Source organism: Hypomesus transpacificus, unplaced genomic scaffold, assembly GCF_021917145.1.
Source record: "Hypomesus transpacificus isolate Combined female unplaced genomic scaffold, fHypTra1 scaffold_184, whole genome shotgun sequence".
NCBI classification, from domain to species: Eukaryota; Metazoa; Chordata; class Actinopteri; order Osmeriformes; family Osmeridae; genus Hypomesus; species Hypomesus transpacificus.
In genome coordinates, this window is record NW_025813733.1 from 220,708 (window position 1) to 242,663 (window position 21,956).

Sequence of the window (21,956 nt, forward strand, 5' to 3'; positions counted from 1 at the left end):
AGACTCACCCACAGCCCTCCTGGGAGACTCACCCACAGCCCTCCAGGGAGACTCACCCACAGCCCCAGGCCGTGCCGGCAGCACTCCTGTCCCAGATGAGAGGAGCGACCTGGGACGGCCAGCAGGAAGCCCAGCCAGCACCTCACAGGCTGCCCTGCTCAGCTGGGAACCACAGACACAAACGCAAACAACAGCCATGTCAGTCAGCAGCTTGTCTTTGAGGTCCTTTCATGTAAGAGAGGCGGGTTCGTCTGTAGGCTTTCATACGGGGTCTCCCAGGGGTGTAACCCAGGGCAACGCAGGGTTGAAATCAGAGCACCCTTTGACTCTGTCTTCTGGCTCTGAGGTTAGTTGGATGTTAAGCCTTTCCTCCAGCACCTCTGTGTTGCCCCAAACCCCAGCCCAGGCTGTCTTCATGCCCCAACACCCCCCAACACAGACTCAAAACACTCCCTTCAGCTCTGACAGTCCCCCACCCATATCCAGCCGTCCTCTCTCACACCCCCCCCCGGTGCTCTCAGAGACCCAGTCACAGCCTTGGTCTGATGGCCTGTTCACCTCAGCCCCTCCCCAGCCTGTCCCAGGCCCTGCTGAGGGGTCCCCTGGAGGGGGAGAGCCCAGGACATCCGGCCCAGCGGGGACATCCCTCAGTCCTGCTGCTGCTGGGGAGACAGGCCGCACAACTGACCCTGGTCATCATACACACACAACTACACACTACTTACACACAAACACTATTATCCACAGGTCATTTATACACACAACAGACAACAGTCCTAATACACACACAAATAAACACATCTCACACACACACACTGACCAGAGACCAGATACACACACAACTGCCCTTGACAATCACACACACCCTTCAGAGCACACACACCATTCAGAGCAGGCTTATCCCACCGTAGATGTTGAAGGGGATGAACCTGCTCAGATTACACCCGCACACACACTAGCTGAGACACCTACCAGTCAGCAAAACAGAGAGACCCCCCCACCTCCACTCCTGTCCCCCCTACAGAACATCACCACGACAAGCACAAGTGCTAGCTTTCACAAAGTAACGCTGTCATCGGAGACGGTTCCTAGGAAGTTCCCCTCCCCTCACGTCACCGTGGATAATGTATCTTCCAAGGAGACAAGTTCTGGGTGGTCTGCTAATGCCACTCAGTTCACATTAAAAACAGAGTCTGCTGGAAGTCAAGCTAGCCTTCAAGAGTATGCGACAGGCCTGGGAAACAGCAAGCACCACACGTCAGGTGTCACCCCGGTGGAGGAGAGCCATCTCAGACTGGTGGAGGAGAGCCATCTCAGCTCGGTGGAGGAGAGCCATCTCAGACTGGTGGAGGAGAGCCATCTCAGCTCGGTGGAGGAGAGCCATCTCAGCCTGGTGGAGGAGAGCCATCTCAGCCCGGTGGAGGAGAGCCATCTCAGCCCGGTGGAGGAGAGCCATCTCAGCCCGGTGGAGGAGAGCCATCTCAGCCCGGTGGAGGAGAGCCATCCCAGCCCGGTGGAGGAGAGCCATCTCAGCCCGGTGGAGGAGAGCCATCCCAGCCCGGTGGAGGAGAGCCATCTCAGCCTGTCACAGACAGAGTCTAGCAGCGGGAGCGAGCGTCTTTATTATTCCGACACAGATGAACAAACCAAGATACCTCTGAAAAAGTCCCCTGGGAGAGATTCTGGAGAGGATGTTGCTGTTTATAAGGATGCCGGGTTAACAGTGACACCTCATAGAAGTGATGAACAGACAGATCGTTTAACCGAACAAAAGGCATCTGAGGAGTTTGAGATGGTATCTATCTCCTTGGTTACCAGAGCTACAACCGACGACCGAGACCTCAAACAACCAAACACATCCCTTTCACATCCATCTGGAGCCACTGAGAGTGTCTTCTCGCCTGCGCATACACAGTTATCTGATGGCACTGAGCCTACCATGTCCCTGGCCCACCTGAGGTCTCCAGTGACCCACAGTCTCCCAGCGATGTCTACTAATGACACATGGAGCCCTTCAGGCGGCTCCACAACAGCAGGACCAAGGTCCATGTTAGATTTAGACTCTGCAGGTGCCTCTGGGACCGATGCTAGCTATGAAGTTACTGACTTGCCATCGTCATCATTATCACCATCATCACCATTATCACCATTATCACCATCACCATTATCATCACCATTATCATCATCACCATTATCACCATTATTATCATCACCATTATCATCACCATTATCATCATCACCATCATCATCATTATCAACATCATCACCATTATCACCAGCAGCCACCCAGTCCTCTCCCACCACCAGCTGGTCCACTCCTACCCCAACCCAAACCATCTCACCTACGGAACATCCCGGTGCGACATCAGGGCCTGCATTATCCTTGGGCTGGATGTTGTCACTGTCCTCCCCCTACTCCTCCATCTCCTCCTCCTCTTTCCCCGACCCCAACTCCTCCATCTCTTCTCCCTCTTCTTCCTTCCCCTCCCCCTCTTCCTCCTCCTCCATCTCTCCCTCCCCCTTTCTATTCTCATCATCATCAACACCATCATCCTCCTTATCAACACCACTGTGGTCCTCAGCCATCTTTAACCCCACCGCAGCGACATCACCCAGCGCCCTCACCTTCGGTCTTGGAAAGCCGCCATCATCCAGCCTCCTTGTACTTCCTGACGTCTCATCCTCCTCCCCCTCATCCAACATGACCTCATCCGCCCCCTCTCTTCCACCACAAGTGAATGAATCGCCTGTTGTTGTTACAGAAATGGCGGCAGAGGACTTAACCCCTGGGACATCCAGAGAGATGGGGCCTACTTCCACCAAAGACAGCAACTCCAGCCTGACACTAACCCCCTCCCACACAGGAACCCCCCCCTCTGCTCCCCTCCCAACACTCCACACGTCCCAGACCTCACCTTTGATCCCCAGTGATGACGACACAGCAGACCCCCTTCAGTTCACGACCGTGACCACCACGACGGTGGCTTTGACCACAACCCCACCCACCACGCTTCCGACCACAACCACCACCACCCAGCCAACCACCACCCAGCCAACCACCACTACCCGGAAAACCACAACAACCACCACCCTGGCTCCAGTCACGAGGGGCACGGTCACTCCTCCGAGCCCCAGGACGAGCCCTCCACGAGGGGCTACTGTCGGCCTGGCTTCCCCCTTCACCACCACCACCACGGAGCCACCGCCGCGGCAGTGCAACATCACAGAGAGGATGTGGCTGAAAACTGGTGAGGGAGAGAGCACAGATGATGTCTGGTTGTGTTCCATACTTTTTAGGCTTTGTTTAAACAAGAAATTACACATGTACCAACATATGTACCTACACCGTTCAAAGAAAAATGTAAAATAGAAATGTACTTGAACTTCCCTCATCTTACTTACAAGAGTCTTTCCATCACTCTCTGTGTTTCTCTCTTCCTCTCTCTGCCCCCCACCTCCATCCCTCTTCTCCCTCTCCATCTCCCTCCCTCTCCCTCCATCTCCCTCCCTCTCCCTCCCTCTCCCCCCCACCTCCCTCCCTCTTCTCCCTCTCCCTCCCTCTCCCCCCCACCTCCCTCCCTTTTCTCCCTCTCCATCTCCCTCCCTCTCCCTTTCTCCCCCCCACCTCCCTCCCTCTTCTCCCCTCCCTCTTCTCCCTCTCCACCTCCCTCCCTCTTCTCCCCTCCCATCTCCCTCCCTCTCCCTCCCACCTCCCTCCCTCTTCTCCCCTCTCCACCTCCCTCCCTCTCCCTCCATCCTTCCCAGTTGTGTCCATCCACGTCAGGAGGAACCGTCTGGACAGCATCCAGAGGCAGAACCTGCGTCGTGGGCTCAGCCAGGCGCTGCGGAGAGCCCTGAATGACAGCACGGCCCAGGCCCAGGTCAGCACACCTCAGCCTGGACGCCAGGCTGCCGGGACCGCCCCTGCCACGGACCCAGACTAGTCAACGCTGGAGCACACTGAAGCATGCTATAGTGTACTCCAGCATACTCCATCATGCTGTAACATACTGTAGCACTACGGAAACCCTACCTAGCAGTACACAAGTCGGGTTGTTGGGGTGACTGCAGTAGGGAAAGGGTGTGGTGGTGGCGATGTTTTCTGTTTGAGAGGACGAGAGATGTGAAGGCTTGACACTGCGGATCCCAGGGATCCTATTCTGGATCAGTGTGGGGGAGGCACGGTACAGCTAGCGTTAGAACAACAACTCCACTGTAGAAAGGTTGGTCAATTCTGTGACCTGCAAGGAGATGACTGAACGAAACAGTATTTTCAGTAGTCTTTATAACAGTTTCATGCAATTAAGTACGTCAAGTAATACATTCAAATATAAATGATAGTCTATCAAAGTATATGTCCAAATAACTTTAATTTTACAAGTTGACTGAAAGCAATAGTTTTGTTTATAGATAAGCTTGATGAACTTGAACTTGAACTTGAATAAGCAAAGTTAGACTCGCTACTTGAGTAATTCATGTAGTGTGTCTTTTACCCTAACATGCTCTGCAAAGGGCATAGCTTTGGTTAGAACATTGACGTTTTTATCACGCTAAATGCTAACACTACCCTCTGCTCCGCTGCTAATTACTGCTGGGGGCGTTTCGACGGTCTCTTGACATTACCAGAGAAGAGATCCTGCAGGCTGGCCCTAACCCCCCCCGTCCAAGTGCATCCAGACTGGCTGCTTCAGCCCAGGGTGTGGGGCTGGAGGATGGTACAGAGCCCAGGGTGTGGGGCTGGAGGATGGTACAGAGCTCAGGGTGTGGGGCTGGAGGATGGTACAGAGCTCAGGGTGTGGGGCTGGAGGATGGTACAGAGCTCAGGGTGTGGGGCTGGAGGATGGTACAGAGCTCAGGGTGTGGGGCTGGAGGATGGTACAGAGCTCAGGGTGTGGGGCTGGAGGATGGTACAGAGCTCAGGGTGTGGGGCTGGAGGATGGTACAGAGCCCAGCGTGCTCCTGGCTTATGCTAGGCACACATCCTCTGGAGAGAGAAAGACTGCAGCACAGAGATCCTAATGTAGGCTAGAGTAGAACAGGGGCAAGGATGGCTTTAGCAGGCGAGCATTTGATTGCAGGTCAAGAGATTGTAGGTTTGAAAACGCCCCCCCCCCCCCCCCAACTCTGTATGTCACTTTGGTAAAAAGCATCTGCTAAATGAATATTATTATTATTAGCCTGAACTCCTTCATGTTGGCTAGACTGGGAACAGACAGGGCCCACGAGGGAGAGTTCCTGATTGCAGATCAAGTGGCTGTCGGTTCAAATCCCCCAAATAAATAGCTTTGGATGAAAGTGCCTTTTAAATGTATATATGACTTAGAGGCAGACCTCCTTATGTAGACTAGGCTGAAGAACCAGATGTGTAGATTGGAGAGAGAGGGACTAATATAGAAATTAGGTTGATAGAATCTGCCTCCAGAGCTTGTGGGTGATGTCACAGTTTGGAGAGTAAAACTTGCGACAGGAGCAGGAAGATGCTTATCATCATTATGAACTAACCCATCTGAAATAATATCAAATACGTGATTGTAAAACTGTGTTGTTAAATCATGTCAATATGCTAAATCTAAAATTCACAGTTAGCATCTTGTTCGTCCACATTTGACACCTTTCAGATTATGAAAGTGCAGATTGTCATCTTTCAAATGATGTGTCAATTATACGTATAACAGCCTGAAAGATGCGGTTTACCAGCTCAAAAAAAAAAAGAAATCCTTCCACAATGTAATACCCGACATTAGCCTATTTATGAAGACCCTAGATCTAAAGGGAACAAAAACTTCAGTCTAAATGACATGTCAGGCTAGTTGCAGAAGATAGGCTGCTTACTTGATTTATAAAATGCAACTTTCGTTTTACACACATACACGCAAATGCTCTTGCGTAACCCACCATCCACACTTAGAGTCCCAATGTTACAGTAATAGACATAAAACCCACAGTCGACATTATCAAACCAGTATAATATTATCCACTACCTATTATAATACTGTCTATAGGTTAAGCATTAACATATAACATCAAGAAGCCTAAGCCTAGAATTTCCAAACTAATTACAATTACACTCATTTTTTCAATAGCCTACTTAGACCGTGTCCTGACAATAAATGAAGAACATTCCATGTTTTTCCAGGATAACTGGAGACCATTGAATGTTTCTGATTCCCTGTGTGTTTATACCTGACCTTGTACAGGGGTCAGGGGTCAGGAATGGCTAACTGCTGTGTGGATTTGTTAGAGCTAACCAGCATGCAGGTTTGTGACGTTTGTAACTTAGGCTAGCTAGTTAGCTACCATTAGCTACTTAGCGTCACCATTGTATGTATACATACACACACACACACACAATACATGTTTGCGTTCTAGACTGTCGACCTGAGGGCCTGTTGACCAGCTAAGTAAAACAGCGATGTCCCAGAGCGAAGCGCTCGCGCTCGCGTCGATGAATCTGCTAGTTGGTCCAGTCCTAGTTGGTCCAGTCCTAGTTGGTCCAGTCCTGATTGGTTCAGTCCTAGTTGGTCCAGTCCTAGTTGGTCCAGTCCTAGTTGGTCTAGTCCTAGTTGGTCCAGTCCTAGTTGGTCCAGTCCTAGTTGGTGTAGTCCTAGTTGGTTCAGTCCTAGTTGGTCCAGTCCTGGTTGGTTCAGTCCTAGTTGGTTCAGTCCTAGTTGGTCTAGTCCTAGTTGGTTCAGTCCTGGTTGGTCCAGTCCTAGTTGGTCCAGTCCTAGTTGGTGTAGTCCTAGTTGGTCCAGTCCTAGTTGGTCCAGTCCTAGTTGGTCCAGTCCTAGTTGGTGTAGTCCTAGTTGGTTCAGTCCTAGTTGGTCCAGTCCTAGTTGGTGTAGTCCTAGTTGGTTCAGTCCTAGTTGGTCCAGTCCTAGTTGGTGTAGTCCTAGTTGGTTCAGTCCTAGTTGGTCCAGTCCTGGTTGGTTCAGTCCTAGTTGGTCCAGTCCTGGTTGGTCCAGTCCTAGTTGGTCCAGTCCTAGTTGGAACTCAGCCGTCGCGAAATTAAATATTGAATGAAAAAGTGGTCGGTTGGTTGAACATCAAATTTTTCCTGGAAATCCAGTCCTCAGGTTTTTTTGTTTTTGTTTTTTTGTTTAAAAATAAATAAAAAGCCAGATAATCTGTTATGGGCACAACAGCGCCCTTACAGCCACAATAAACTGTCTGTGGATGAAACCGTCAGGGCTGCTTGTGCCAAACCCTTTCTCTTTCCCAATAAGCCTCTAATACCCAAGATGCACTGTGGCTGCCAGCATGTCAGCAGAACCTTGGATACTGAAACACAGACAGCCAATGAGATGGGGATTGTGTGTGTGTGTGAGAGAGAGAGATGGAGAGAGAAATAGAGAGGGTATTATAGGATATGTGTCAGCTTAGGGCAACAGTGCAGAGCAGTATTTAATATCTCCATGACTGCCAAGGAATCAAATATTTGGGGCGGTTGACACAAAGCCTGACCTGCTCAAATGAAGGTTAACATTTCCTGACAGTCTCTCTCTCTTCTCTCTGTCTCTCCTTCTCTGTCTCTCCTTTTCACTAATCCTCCCTCCTTCTCTCTCTCTCCCCAGTTCTTTCTCTCCAATCCTCCCATCCTCACCCTCTCTTCTTATATCCCTTTCTCCCTTCATCTCTCTCTTTCTCTCTGTGTCTCCCTCCCTCCCTACTTCTCTCTCTCTCCTCTCCGCCCCTCCCTCCACAAAACTAGACAAGTGCAGCTCTGAAGACTTAATGAAAACTGACCGAAGATTTCTCACTGATGGGGAAAAAAGTCATTTCTCTGAACGCACAGAGACCCTTTGACTGGCTCCCATGATGACCTTTCAGAGCTGAGATTGAGAGCAAGGGTGCGGTGGCACTTTACTGAAACACAATCTTTAAATGACACGTTCACCCGGCCAGGAGCTGAGGCAGGGTGGAGAGACTGAGAGACGGGCTCTCAGTCTCTAGAACAAGGCCTGATTGTGAGGGGATATCTGTCGACTCACGGCTGCATTCAGGCTGTGTGTTCTCAGTGTGGAGGGACCGTCAGAGAGGGGAGGCACTTTGATGGTGACGATGGATGTGATTTGCGCGCTGGGAACAGAGTTGAAGTGAGAGACCTCATCACTCATTGCCTCTCTCTGCCTTTCCCTCTCTCTCTCTCTGTCTCTCTCTCTCTCTCTCTCTTTGTGCATAACTCTCTCTCTAGTTTTCTTTCTGTTCTTTTTTCTGTCGTTCTTCCTAAATGTTCTCAAACTGTAATAGCGATTCAGATTCTGACTGCAGGTCATTTGATACTAAAACCTGATCATTTGGCTAGTACCAGGTACTAGGGGCATCTGATGAATCATCATGGTCATGGGTCTTGTAAAGTCTAATCCAGTCTAATCCAGTCCTAACCCATCTACCCCTGTCCTCTTTTGTCCCTAATTTACCCTCCCTCCCTCCCTCAGCTGGAGACGGTCTTCGGCTCCCCCAACATGACGGTGGTGTATCATGTGATCGGGGCGGGCCTCGTCTACCACCCCTCCGTCGTCATGGAGGCGCTGGGGTCCTACGGCCGTGATAGGCTGATCGCTGACCTGCGCCACTTCCTCCCCATGGTAACGGCGCTGCCCAGCCCCGTGTCGCTATGGAGACCTGGTCCAGCCATAGGTCTTCTACTCCAGACAGGTCAGCAGGATCCAACATTAAAACAACACGTCATCTACACGTAAACAACACGTCATCTACACGTAAACAACACGTCATCTACACGTAAACAACATATCATCTACACATAAACAACACATCATCTACACATAAACAACACGTCATCTACATGTAAACAACACGTCATCTACACGTAAACAACACGTCATCTACACGTAAACAACACGTAGGAGTGACACACATAGTGTTTTAGATGTGATGGCAGATGGCATAGCAATCACATTTAAAAATAGCATTGCATTTGAAACACTGCCATCACATTTGAAACACTGATGAGTATTGAAATGTGATAACAGTGTTTTGGGGCATGCGGCTCTCACTAGAGATGTCTGTCATACAGTACTCTAGTGCGTTGTATTCCCCTGCTATGGGTTTTACTCAGTCTTTATAGGTGTCCTGTTTGGATGTTCTGTACGGTTCTCTCTCTGTCTCTAAAGTTCTGAGGTTCGTGGGCGCGGGGGATGACCCGCGTTCGTGCCGGTTCTCCCAGATGATGGAACAGAGGCTGGAGAACGTGTTCTCTGAGGCCCAGGCCAAGGTTCTGGACGCCCACAACAGACTCCCTGTCCAGGTACCCTCTCCTGTTCCCCTCAGCCCCTCAGGTGTGGCGGGGAACCCCAGCTGACGAGAGACGAGCATGCTGTGTGTTTGTGGAGGATGATGTGTGTGTGTGTGTGTGTTTGTGGAGGATGATGTGTGTGTGTGTGTGTGTGTGTGTGGAGGATGATGTATGTGTGTGTGTGTGTGTGAGGATGATGTGTGTGTGCGTGTGTGTGTGGAGGATGATGTGTGTGTGTGTGTGTGTGGAGGATGATGTATGTGTGTGTGTGTGTGTGTGTGTGTGTGTGAGGATGGTGTGTGTGTGTGTGGAGAATGATGTGTGTGTGTGTGTGTTTGTGTGTGTGAGAGGATGATGTATGTGTGTGTGTGTGTGTGTGAGGATGGTGTGTTTGTGTGTGGAGGATGATGTGTGTGTGTGAGAGTGTAGAGGATGTCAAGCAGTGCTCTTATCCTCTGAAGCATTTCTTCCTAGTTGCTCCTGAGGTTGTCTTCCTGTCTACCTCAGAGAGCAGGTGACTCAGCTGCTGAATCCCAGCTAAATGACCTGGTGTTCTACCTCCATCCTACCCATCCACACACCCCACAGTGCCTAGTATCATCTTGGTGATGTTTATAACATCTTTAGTCTCTTCAACCTTTAGCTCGTATGAGGAAAGGTCCAGATGTGAGGATCTTCATGAGGTCTGCATGAGTACTCATATGGATCCCGTTATGGTTTGACGACACATGCTGTATCTATAAATGTGACCTCACAGGCCTTCACAAACAAAGCTCTTTAGTGTGAGCGTGCTAGGGAGGTGAGAGCAGGGTGTAAGCAGGGTTTAAGCAGGGTTGAAGCAGGGTTGAAGCAGGGTTGAAGCAGGGTTTAAGCAGGGTTTGAGCAGGGTTGAAGCAGGGTTGAAGCAGGGTTGAAGCAGGGTTTAAGCAGGGTTGAAGCAGGGTTGAAGCAGGGTTGAAGCAGGGTTTAAGCAGGGTTTGAGCAGGGTTGAAGCAGGGTTGAAGCAGGGTTTAAGTAGGGTTGAAGCAGGGTTTAAGCAGGGTTGAAGCAGGGTTGAAGCAGGGTTGAAGCAGGGTTGAAGCAGGGTTGAAGCAGGGTTTAACTGGTGCACAATAACGGTTTCTTAGAGTATGGTCTGACACCTGCTGCTTGTCATGATTGTGTTTGGAGGAAGAACATGTTTTTCTGCTACAATTTTTACGAGCATCAAAATAATGTTTAGACCTATATTACACGCAATTGTATGTGTGTGCGGCACATAAAGTTGGTATTACAAACACTTGAATAGCTATGGATGGCTTGCCAATTTCAAGTCAGACGTTTTTCGTCTTTATGGCTTTCAACGTTCTGTCAGTTCCAATGAGACGAGGCCAGTATGAACACTGTGAATTCAGATGTTCTGGAACTGCTGCATGACGGATAGATGACCTGATGTGTGTCTCATTACACAAATGAGATGGATCTTTTCAGAAGATTTACTGTACATACAGTAAGAATACTCTTCATCTTTCCATCTCTCTCTCTTCCTCTGTCTCTCTCTCTTTGTGTTTCTCTCTTCCTCTCTGTCTCTCTCCCCCTCCCTCCATGTGGTCCAGGTTCTGAGTGTCTCTCTCTCCCCCTCTCTCCCTTAGGTTCTGAGTGTCTCTCACCCCCTCTCTCCCTCAGGTTCTGAGTGTCTCTCTCTCTCCCTCAGGTTCTGATTGTCTCTCTCTCCCCTATCTCCCTCAAGTTCTGAGTGTGTCCCTCTCTCCCTCAAGTTCTGAGTGTCTCCCTCTCCCCCTCTCTCCCTCTCTCCCTCAGGTTCTGAGTGTGTCTCTTACCCCCTATCTCCCTCAAGTTCTGAGTGTGTCCCTCTCTCCCCTCTCTCTCCAGGTTCTGAGTGTGTCCCAGGTTCCCGGTTCTCCGGCGGTTTCTCTGGTGTACGCCGTGAGGAACGGCAGTGTCCTCCTGAACGGCACGGCCGCCGCCAGCCTGCTGGTGCAGCTGAGCGCCGAGCTGGTGGGCTACTTCCTATTCTACCCTCCGCTCACCATCGCAGAGCGTAAGTGACGCAATGCATCCTGGGATAGCCCCCCGCCTCGGGTCAGAGGAGGAGAGGGGGATCGTCTTTACTCTGCTCCACCCCTCCTCTCTCCTGTCTTTCTCTCTTTCTTTTCTTGGCATGATGACTCTGCAATGCTTCATTCAAGTCCGACCTCGACCACTTATGGTTGATTTAACCGCTAACCTAAGATGGACCTCTGCAATTAGCATGAGCTATGTCCGCCAGCCTGCGGATAATTGGATGTTCGTGACAGTCCCTGTGTCCCCTGCCTCCACCCCTGACCCCTGACCCCTGCACAAACATTTTAATGATAACTGTTGCCATTTTTGTTCTTCTTAATCTTCTCTGAGGACCCAGTCTGTCTATCTAGCCTGCTCCAGTCTCCTGTCCGCTCTACCCTGTGTTACCCCTGTCTAGAGCACTGATGAGTGGTGAGAGGGAGGCAGGGGAAGGTAAACAGCAGGGGGAGGGAGGCAGGGTGGAGGCAGGGAGGGAGGGGAGGGGAAGGGGGAGGCAGGGAGGGAGGGGGGGGGGAAGGGGAGGGAGGGAGGGAGGGAGGGGAGGGAGGGTGGGAGGCAGGGAGGGAGGGAGGGAGTGGAGGGTAAACAGCAGGGGGAAAGAGGCCGAGCAGATGGCTCGCTGCTCGTCACTAACCAACACCAGGCTGACCCCTCACCCCCCCTGTGTTTATGTTATCTATATTTGTTGTGGCGTTTCTGCCTTTATTATTATTTAGTAGAGTGTAGACAGATGTGGGTTTTGTACCTCTGGTAAAACCATGAATCATGTAGCCTTGTTTAAATCCTGCCTTGGCCCTTTGCTGCGTGTCTTCCCTGCTCTCTGCTCCTCCCTGTCTGTCCTGTCACACCTCACACATGGAAAAGGCCATCATCTATGTGAAAAGGTGAGGTGTGGAAGGGCTCTGTTTACAGCGGCTCCTCACTTCAAAGCCAATTAAGGTGTTAAATAATGAACAGGGATTTTTCAGCATGTGGGACGTTTGGCACCTCGGGCCGTTTTCTGAGAGACGACTCTGATCTCACGCCATCTCCGGCCGGCTGTCAAACATCTTTGTTTCCTTTCTGATTTCTTCGGTCGGTTTGGACTCTGTGGAACAGACTAACACGTGTTCGTTTTCGAAGGCTGCAGCTCAAACACAAGATAGAAATACTTCAGTCCAAGACCGGCGGCCAGCCAAATGCAAGCGTCTGTAATTCAGCGAGTGGTTCACACAACTATTCTCTATTCTATCGGTTCTGATTTCTCAAATGTTCTCTTCCTCATTTCCTGCTCTGAGAATGATTGGGCTTCTTTGAATGTGTCTCCTCAGGCTCTTACACAGTTAGATACTGGCTTATGTGAGGGGTCGTTACAGATTAGGATTCTGTGTGGCTGCTACCGCTGGCCAGTGTTAAACTGATGCTGCCTTTGCAGTCCTGACCGTGAGCACATATCAGTCTCTGCACCTCTCTCTCTCTCTCTTTCTCTCTCTCTCTCTCTCTCTCCCTCCCTCTTTCTCTCTCTCTCCTTCCCTCCCTCGCTTTCTCTCTCTCACTTTCTGTCCCTGCTCTGGCAAGTGTGCTGCGAAAACATTTGGGTCGTGTCAAAGTTTACATTTCAGCAGCTAGTGTCATTTTACGAGCCAGTGATACAGCATTCCCCAAAACCCTGCACCAGCCGCCAGCATAGACAGTTAATCAGGCAGGAAATGTGTAAGCGAGCTGAAGAAGAACATAGGCCCAGGCTGGTGTGTGTGTGTGTGTGGGGAGAGAGGGGGGGCAGCAGCTTAACACCCTCAGCCTCTTGCTTGCAAGGCTATCTCTCAGCCAGAGCTCCCTGTGTACTGCTAAGACACTGTCACACAATGTGATAATGACGTTCTAAGCTGCAAGTTTTAGCATGAGACACTCCACAGAAACTGTTTTTTGACCCTGAACAGAAGCTCTCTGATCCAGCTGGGAAATGGCTTTAGATGTGTCCAGTCACTCTCATGTGGAAACGTTGGTCCTGTTGAAAGGCACCCAGTAACATCAAACTGTCTTAAGACTTTTTGACCGAAAACCCCCCAGCTGACTTGGTGTTTTCTCCTCCAGCTTTGGAGTACCACAACCTGAACACCTCCACATCCACTAGAGACTTCTGGGTAATCACAGGTAGGAATCCCATCCCTTCTACCATTGGCCCAGTGGTGGCCTAGGAAACTATCACATTCCAGCAACTATCGTCCTTCTCCTACACTGCGGTTGTTGTTGCATGTGAAAATCTCAACTTATTTATACTCCTACAGTTAACTTTTAAATAATTTAGGATCTACTGACAACACACCCTCCAGTAGTCTCATCTCTGTGTAATATTCTATGCTATTTTATGTGAAGCTAACTTTGGAATGCTAATATGTGTTATTGTAATATGGGTGACTGTATCAAGGATAATATAATTGTTGTATTTTTATGTGACATCAGGTTACTACATTGATTAATGATGTTGATTAATGTTAGCGTGCGACATGGTGATAGCACTGATTGTTTTCTGTAGAGAAAATGTTTTGTGATGTCATATCCTTATGTCGCTGTGATAAATCCAGGGGTTAGGCATGGCTAACAGGGGTTATGTGTGTGTGTGTTTGTGTGTTGATACAGTATGTGTGTGTTGATACAGTATGAGTGTGTGTGTGTGTGTGTGTTGATACAGTATGAGTGTGTGTGTGTGTTGATACAGTATGTGTGTGTGTGTGTCTCAGTTCTGTAGCGGTGTCCTCTCTGTCAGCTGTCTCCATGAAGGGGCCTGTCAGTGGAAGGGGATGTGGCGGGGTTAACCTTGTGCTTGCTGGAGCGGGAGCAGGAGAGCGAGGTCACGCCTGGCTAATGGGTTTACTTCGTTTGAACAAGATAAATAACCAGGGCTCCTGTCTCATCCAACACCCCCCTCTGCTCCCTGCTGTTCTCTCCATCCTTCCCACAATGCATTTACCTCTCTCTCTCTTTCTCTCTTTCGCTTCTCCATCTCACTGGTCTCTCTCTCCTCCTTCCTCCTCCATTACGCTCACTTTGGCTGATGTCCTCCCCCTCTTCTCCATCAACCCCCACCCCCCTTTCTCTCCCCTTCTCTCTCCCCCTCCCCTTCTCCCTGCTCTCTCTCTCCCCCTTGCCTCCACCCACCCCCCTTTCCCCCCTCCACAGTGATCCAGGATGGGTCTAATTCCTCCCTGGGGCTCCAGTACCAGAGCTTTGCCAGCCTGATGGAGCAGAGGCTGGCTGAGCTGTTTGTGTTGGCCGGGCAGCAGGGCACACGCCTGCGGAGGGCCACCACCATGGAGCGCTACACCGTCCAGGTGAGGGGGCAGAGCAGGGACGGCACCCAGCCAGCCAGGGGCCTTCTCCCTGGGAAGCACAGACACCCAGCCAGGGGGCCCTCTCCCTGGGAAGCACAGATACCCCAGGGTCCCTCCTGCTCTTACAGGATGGTACTGGTCTGTGTGTGTGTGTGTGTCTGTGTGTGTGTGTCTGTATGTGTGCCTGTGTGTGTGTGAGAGGAAGCAACAAAAATTAGCTGGATGTTGTTGGCTTGGTTCCATTCGTAATCCATGAATTATGGAGTGGAAAAACACGACAGAAAGCGAGCACATACTCACACACACATACTCACAAAAACACACACTCCGTTTGAGTTAATTAGGGGTATTTTAGACGTATTATCTACTAATTGCTCATCAAATAAGCCAGAGGTTGACTGTTCTAGAGGCAGCTTGTTGCTGCTCTCCGCACTATTTAAGTGTTAAAATTTTAACTTTTTTAACTGGATTTTAACTGTGAGGAGTGGGTTAAACACACGGGCTTTCCTCATGCTGCGTTGCGCTCGCTCTCTCTCTCGCTTTGTCGATTCTCTCATTTAATGAAATCCATTATTTAGACACATGCCTGCTGATGATATACTGCCTATTCTACCCTACACTATACTATTAATTATATTACAAACGTTTGTTTTCTGTGGTGAGACCGGTGTACTATTCTGTAGTATGCTATGTTATACTACGCTATACTACGCTACCCTAGTCACTGACACAGTATGTTATGCTATGCCACGCTATACTACGCCGCGCCATACTACGCCGCGCTATACTAAGCCACGCCATACTACGCCACGCCATACTACGCTAGGCTAGTCACTGACACAGTATGTTATGCTATGCTATGCTACGCTAGTCACTGACACAGTATGTTATGCTATGCTATACTACGCTAGTCACTGACACAGTATGTTATGCTACGCTATACTACGCTACGCTAGTCACTGACACAGTATGCTATGCTATGCTATACTACGCTACGCTAGTCACTGACACAGTATGCTATGCTATGCTATACTACGCTACGCTAGTCACTGACACAGTATGCTACGCTATACTACACTACGCTAGTCACTGACACAGTTGTGAATTTCCCAGATGGTGGGGATCCGGTGGGTGTCAGGGGCCAGGAACCCTGTGGAGATGACCTACTACGTCCAGGAGAACGGGGTCCCGCTAGCCGGCACCACCGCCGCCAAGATGCTAAACACAGTGGACTCCCAGACAATGGCTCTCACCCTGGGTTACTTCATCCTGCTGCAGGCAGACCGTACGTATTGCTCTCCCTGTCTCTGTCTCTCTCTCCCTGTCTCTCTCCCTGTCTCTCTCTCTCTCTCCCTGTCTCTCTCCCTGTCTCTCTCTCTGTCTCTCTCTCCCTGTCTTGACCTCACTCTCTCTACCTCCCTCTCTCTCTCTTCCTCCCTTCCTCTCTCTACCTCCCTCCCTATCTCTACTGCCTTCTCTCTCTCCCCCTCTCCCTCCCTATCTCTGTCTGTTTCACTTTCTCTCTGTTTCTACATCTTGTCTTCCTCTGTTTCTCTGTTTCTCTCTCTTGCTTTCTCCGTTTTCTCTCTTTCTTCTAATGTTTCTGTCTGCTCCTCTGTTTCTCTAAGTCTCTCTGTCTCTTCCTCTCCATCCACCAACTCCTGATGAGAGGAACAGAGGAGAGACTGCTGGGCTGAATACTAAGAATGGAGAGAAGAGGGAGAGAGATGAGAGGGGAAGATGTTCCAGTAGATAGAGAGACAAGCAGAGACAATCTCCTCCTCCACATGATCTCTCTGATGTGCTTCAGCTCTCATCTCCCACTGTAGAAGAAGAGAAGGAAGGAGAGAGAGAAGAAGAGAGAGCGAGCAGGAGAAAGAGTGTGGAGAGAGAGAGATGGAGAATGTGTGGGGAAAGAGAGATGAAGAGTGTGGGGAGAGAGAGATGGAGAGAAGAAGAGAGAGCGAGCAGGAGAAAGAGAGTGTGGAGAGAGAGAGATGGAGAATGTGTGGGGAAAGAGAGATGGAGAGTGTGGGGAGAGATGGAGAGTGTGTGGAGAGAGAGAGATGGAGAGTGTGGGGAAAGAGAGATGGAGAGTGTGGGGAGAGAGAGATGGAGAGTGTGGGGAGAGAGAGAGATGGAGAATGTGGGGAGAGAGAGAGATGGAGAATGTGTGGAGAGAGAGATGGAGAATGTGTGGAGAGAGAGAGATGGAGAATGTGTGGAGAGAGAGATGGAGAATGTGTGGAGAGAGAGATGGAGAGTGTGGGGAGAGAGAGAGATGGAGAATGTGGGGAGAGAGAGAGATGGAGAATGTGTGGAGAGAGAGAAAGATGGCTGTGAAGAGGGTGGAACCGAGGCAGAAACACAGATATACAGAGAGGAGGGATACTGGTACATGCCTTATGGATTTTCAAACACGTCGATAGATCTACTGTGTGTATGTCTGCACGTGTGTGTGTGTGTGTATGTGTGTGTGAGCAAGCTGATGTTTCTGTGTTGCTCCAGTGTGGTCTTCACAATCTGCTCTCACTGACCATTTGTACACACTCCACACACACACATGTACCCCTCCCAAACACGCGTGGTAAGTTGCTCATCTCTCATCAGCTGTGGTCAAGAACCCTCCTAACAACCTGTGGATCATCGCCGCGGTGATGGCGCCCATCGGCGTGGTAACGCTCATCATCCTCATCATCACCGCTGTGCTGTGCAGGAAGAACAAGAGTGACTTCAAGGCCGACGCCGTTGGCAACCTTAACCCCCGAGCTAAGGTTTGCACACACACACACGCGCACACACACACACACACTTCAAGCCAGAGAGATGCTGAAACCCTGTCTGTTTCTGTCTGTGTCTTCAGACGGTGTATCGCAGGGATGTGGGCTACTATCACCAGGTACCTTCACCTCACATACACACGCACACACACACAGACACACACGCACTGCCACACTCACACACATACACTGCCACACTCACACAGACACACACCTTTGCACTCATACCATCCCCCCAAAAAGAAACACATTTTATTGACTTGATATCAATTTCATTTCTATCCTCCATTAACAATGTAAGTTATTATAAAGCAGATCTATATTCCATGTAGAGTGTAAGTTATTATAAAGCAGATCTATATTCCATTCCATCTGTCTGCAGCTCCGTCTGGGATCAGTAGGCTAATGGGCGACCTTGTTCAGCTGCTCTCTTACAGCTAGTTTGTCCTGCCGTCGGAAACGCAAACAGGAGTGTAAAGAAATGCTGTGGCGAGTTGAATTGATTTGCTGTTTTATGTTCTTAGGCCTGGTGAACTTCAGTGTGTGAAGGACTGTGTGTGCGTGCGTGTGTGTGTGCGTGTATACTTGTGTGCGTGTAGTTGTGCGTGTAGTTGTGTGTGTGTGTTTCAGAAACATTTGCCCTAAATTGCAACAGCAAGGTCAAAGGGTCTCTAAAGCTCGAGGAAGTAGGTTACTAACAACACACACAACCACATGCATACACACACGTCACACACACACACACACACACACACACACACTACCACTACATCTAACTATGGCAGATCCAGGCTAATGCCTATACGGTGCTTCACCTCGCTATCCTGGGAGAACTGGAGACTGTGCTGTAGTATTCAGTATGTTTACGGTTCTGTAGTATTCAGTATGTTTACGGTTCTGTAGTGTTCAGTATGTTTCCTGTGCTGTCGTTTTCAGTATGTTTACGGTTCTGTAGTGTTCAGTACGTACAGTATTAACATCCCACTCTGAGGCTGTGTGAAGGTCTCTGTCTGTTCTAACCTGCTTCAGTGCAGGGCTCTACATCCACTATCTGCTTACTCCGTGTTTATCACTCAACCTCTTCATGTAATCCTGATGGGTGTAGTTCAGCAGTTAGAGTGTATAACTGCCAGTCGTGAGGTGTATGGTTCAAATCCCCCTGTACGTAGCGTCTGCTGAGATAGGATGAGCCCCCTATGATGTCACTGGCTCTGTGGGATTTGAACTGTGCAATGAGGAGAGTTGTTAAGTCGTAGATAAAAAAAAATCCCTTTATAGAATGTGTTTTTGTAAAGCCAGGCTTTTCCAGACTCTTCCATATCTCTCTCTCTCTCTCCTCCCTCTCTGTCTCTCTCTGTCCATCTCACACAAACACACACACACACACTCCAACCACACTCTCAAACCTCCAGGGTTCTCCTGAGAGAGAAGAAGTAACAAGGAACAATATTATGATGGAGGTTTCTGATACCTGTGTGTGTGTGGCTGTGTGTGTACGTGTGTGTGTGTGTGGCTGTGTGTGTACGTGTGTGTGTGTGTGGCTGTGTGTGTACGTGTGTGTGTGGCTGTGTGTGTACGTGTGTGTGTGTGTGGCTGTGTGTGTACGTGTGTGTGTGTGTGGCTGTGTGTGTACGTGTGTGTGTGGCTGTGTGTGTACGTGTGTGTGTGTGGCTGTGTGTGTACGTGTGGCTGTGTGTGTACGTGTGTGTGTGGCTGTGTGTGTACGTGTGTGTGTGTGTGGCTGTGTGTGTACCTGTGTGTGTGTGTGGCTGTGTGTGTACGTGTGTGTGTGTGTGTGGCTGTGTGTGTACGTGTAGCTGTGTGTGTACGTGTGTGTGTGGCTGTGTGTGTACGTGTGTGTGTGTGTGTGTGGCTGTGTGTGTACGTGTGTGTGTGTTTTGAGGGATGAGACTCCTGGTAGGGCTAGACAGATGCATAAGGTTATGCATCTCATACTAATAGTATCCCCCTCTGCTCTCAGTGTCTCTCTGGTCTCTCCCCTGGTCTCTCTTCTCAGTGTCTCTCCTGTTTGGATCTTTTCTGGTGTCTCCTCTCCTTGTCTGCAGAGATAGCATGTGGTCTCTTACCTCGAACAACCTGCAGATCCTTGCCTGCACTCTCAGCCTGAGTGTGTGGGTGTGTGTGTGTGTCATGCCTCCACTCTCAGCCTTAGTGAAAACACTTGCTACACCTCACCTCAGTGTGTGTGGGTGTGATTCAGTCGAGGGCAGATTGACTCTCGAAAGCTTGCAGAGGGAGCAGTGACCTGTGGCTGACAGACAACGACAGAGTGTAGAAAGCACTTCTGAATCTTTTACGAATACGTGAGTGTCTTTGTGTGTGAGGGTGTGTGTGAGGGTGTGTGAGGGTGTGTGTGAGGATCTCTGTGTGTCTTTTATGGGTGTGTGTGTGTGTTTGCGTGTGTGTCTGTGTTATATCCTTGGCCCTTTTTGTTATATTTAATTTTGGGAACATCTTGTGACAGGTGAAGCAGATAATACGGAAGCATGTCTTTAATCTTCTGCAGCTAAACGCTTTCAAATGTCTGACTGGATTGAGCTGGATCTCAAGATGTCTCTGTCCTGCTGGGACGTTTATAGCAGCTGGAAAAGAGAAGGATTTAAAGATTCTCTTGATGAAATCAGTGTTTACAGAGTTCAAGGCACAGTGTTGTCCATTAATACATGCAGCAATGTTCTCTAAGTCTTTCAAGATCACTGAAAAGCTGCATGTTTAATTTGGCCATTAAAAGATCGGCCCACAGTCCAAGTCAGTGTGTGTTCAGTACATATGTGAAGACTATCAGGCGTATTCAGTCCTGGCCTTTTTTAACCTGTTTTGTACCTCACCTCACCCCAACCCCCACCGCCAACCCTCCCTCCCTCCAGCCAGTCCAGGGGTTTGACTATGCCAAGCAGCACCTGGGCCAGCAGGGTGGTGATGACGAGGCCTCCTCAGCCGGAGGGGACACCCTGGCTCTCGCCCTGCCCCTCCGCGACGCCCCCCTCACCCTGGATAAGACCCTCCATCAGGAGGGCTCCAGGAGCAGGAAGACGCTCACCTCCGGCCTGCGCAAGAGGTAGGCAGCACCTGGGCCAGCTTGGTGGTTAGAGCACATGTTTACAGGTGATTTACTGCAGGTGAAAGGGTCTCAGGTTCAAATCAGCTGCTTTGGATGAAAGCATCTTCTAAACAAAAACAGGACATTTTGTGACATTAAGTACGCACCGTGATACCAATGGGTTGGCAGTACCTGAAAGATAATTCTGTCCTTCTCATCATCCACTGTCTCGACCCAAACCCAGTCAAACCCAGTAGGTGATAACAGCTATCTCCAGCAGGTGAAGGGATATCATTTGCGTTCTCTTCGAGAAGAGAGGGTCTGGTAGCTCTAGTGTGCTGTCTCCACTGTTTCATGCTAGTGGACTTTAAATCTAAATTTAGGAGTCGGGAAGATTCTTTCTTTTACAGGAAGGCATTTGCACTGCCATTGTCACACCCACACACCCAGCAAAAAATAGAAACCTTATCTCTGAATAATATAGAGGGCTTTAGTGAGGTCCTCTGGGGATTATTATCTGTTGAATTGGGCGTCAGGGTAAGAGCCAGTTTGCTGATGTCGGATTTGAAAAGATATGGAGTGTGTTTCTCCCTGGGGTATTGTATTAGCTGCCTCTGACATCACTACTGGGCCTAGTGGGAGCTGAGCATAGGTGTGGGTTTAGATCGGTGGTTAGAGCATTTGACTTCAGAGGAAGAGTTCAACTGTGGTAGTCTACGTCACTGTGGATGATGCAGAGAGTCTGTTTCTTCTTCCGTTTCCTTCTCCTCTCCTCTCTCCCCTTCCCACACACTCTCCCCTCCCCACACCCTTTCCTCTCTCCCCTCCCCACACCTTCTCCTCTTTCCCCTCCCCACACCCTTTCCTCTCTCCCCTCCCCACACTCTTCTCCTCTCTCCCCTCCCCACACCCTCTCCTCTCTCCCCTCCCCACACCCTCTCCTCTCTCCCCTCCCCACACCCTCTCCTCTCTCCCCTCCCCACACCCTCTCCTCTCTCCCTTCCCACACCCTCTCCTCTCTCCCCTCCCCACACCCCTCTCCTCTCTCCCCTCCCCACACCCTCTCCTCTCTCCCTTCCCACACATCTCTCTCCTCCCCCACACCTCTCCTCTCTCCCCTCCACACCCTCTCCTTTCTCCCCTCCCCACACCCTCTCCTCTCTCCCTTCCCACACCCTCTCCTCTCTCCCTTCCCACACCCTCTCCTCTCTCCCCTCCCCACACCCTCTCCTCTCTCCCCTCCCCACACCCTCCTCCTCTCTCCCCTCCCACACCCTCTCTCTCTCCCTCCCCACACCTTCTCCTCTCTCCCCTCCCCACACCCTCTCTCTCTCCCTCTCCTCTCTCCCTTCCCACACCCTCTCCTCTCTCCCCTCCCCACACCTTCTCCTCTCTCCCCTCCCCACACCCTCTCCTCTCTCCCCTCCCCACACCTTCTCCTCTTTCCCCTCCCCACACCCTCTCCTCTCTCCCTTCCCCACACCCTC

At 50.2% G+C, this 21,956-nt stretch overlaps 1 protein-coding gene across 1 annotated transcript; it reads left to right on the forward strand.

Annotated features, from left to right (window-relative positions):
- The first annotated feature begins 545 nt into the window (after positions 1-545).
- LOC124489176 (UPF0606 protein KIAA1549L-like) lies at positions 546-20,491 on the forward strand. Its single transcript, XM_047051862.1, has 13 exons — positions 546-692; positions 1,025-1,716; positions 2,929-3,248; positions 3,766-3,881; positions 8,436-8,655; positions 9,132-9,265; positions 11,126-11,294; positions 13,391-13,450; positions 14,477-14,628; positions 15,742-15,913; positions 17,239-17,402; positions 17,492-17,527; positions 20,297-20,491. Exons 1-13 carry the CDS (start codon positions 546-548, stop codon positions 20,489-20,491), a joined length of 2,577 nt encoding a protein of 858 aa, XP_046907818.1.
- Positions 20,492-21,956: the final 1,465 nt, after the last annotated feature.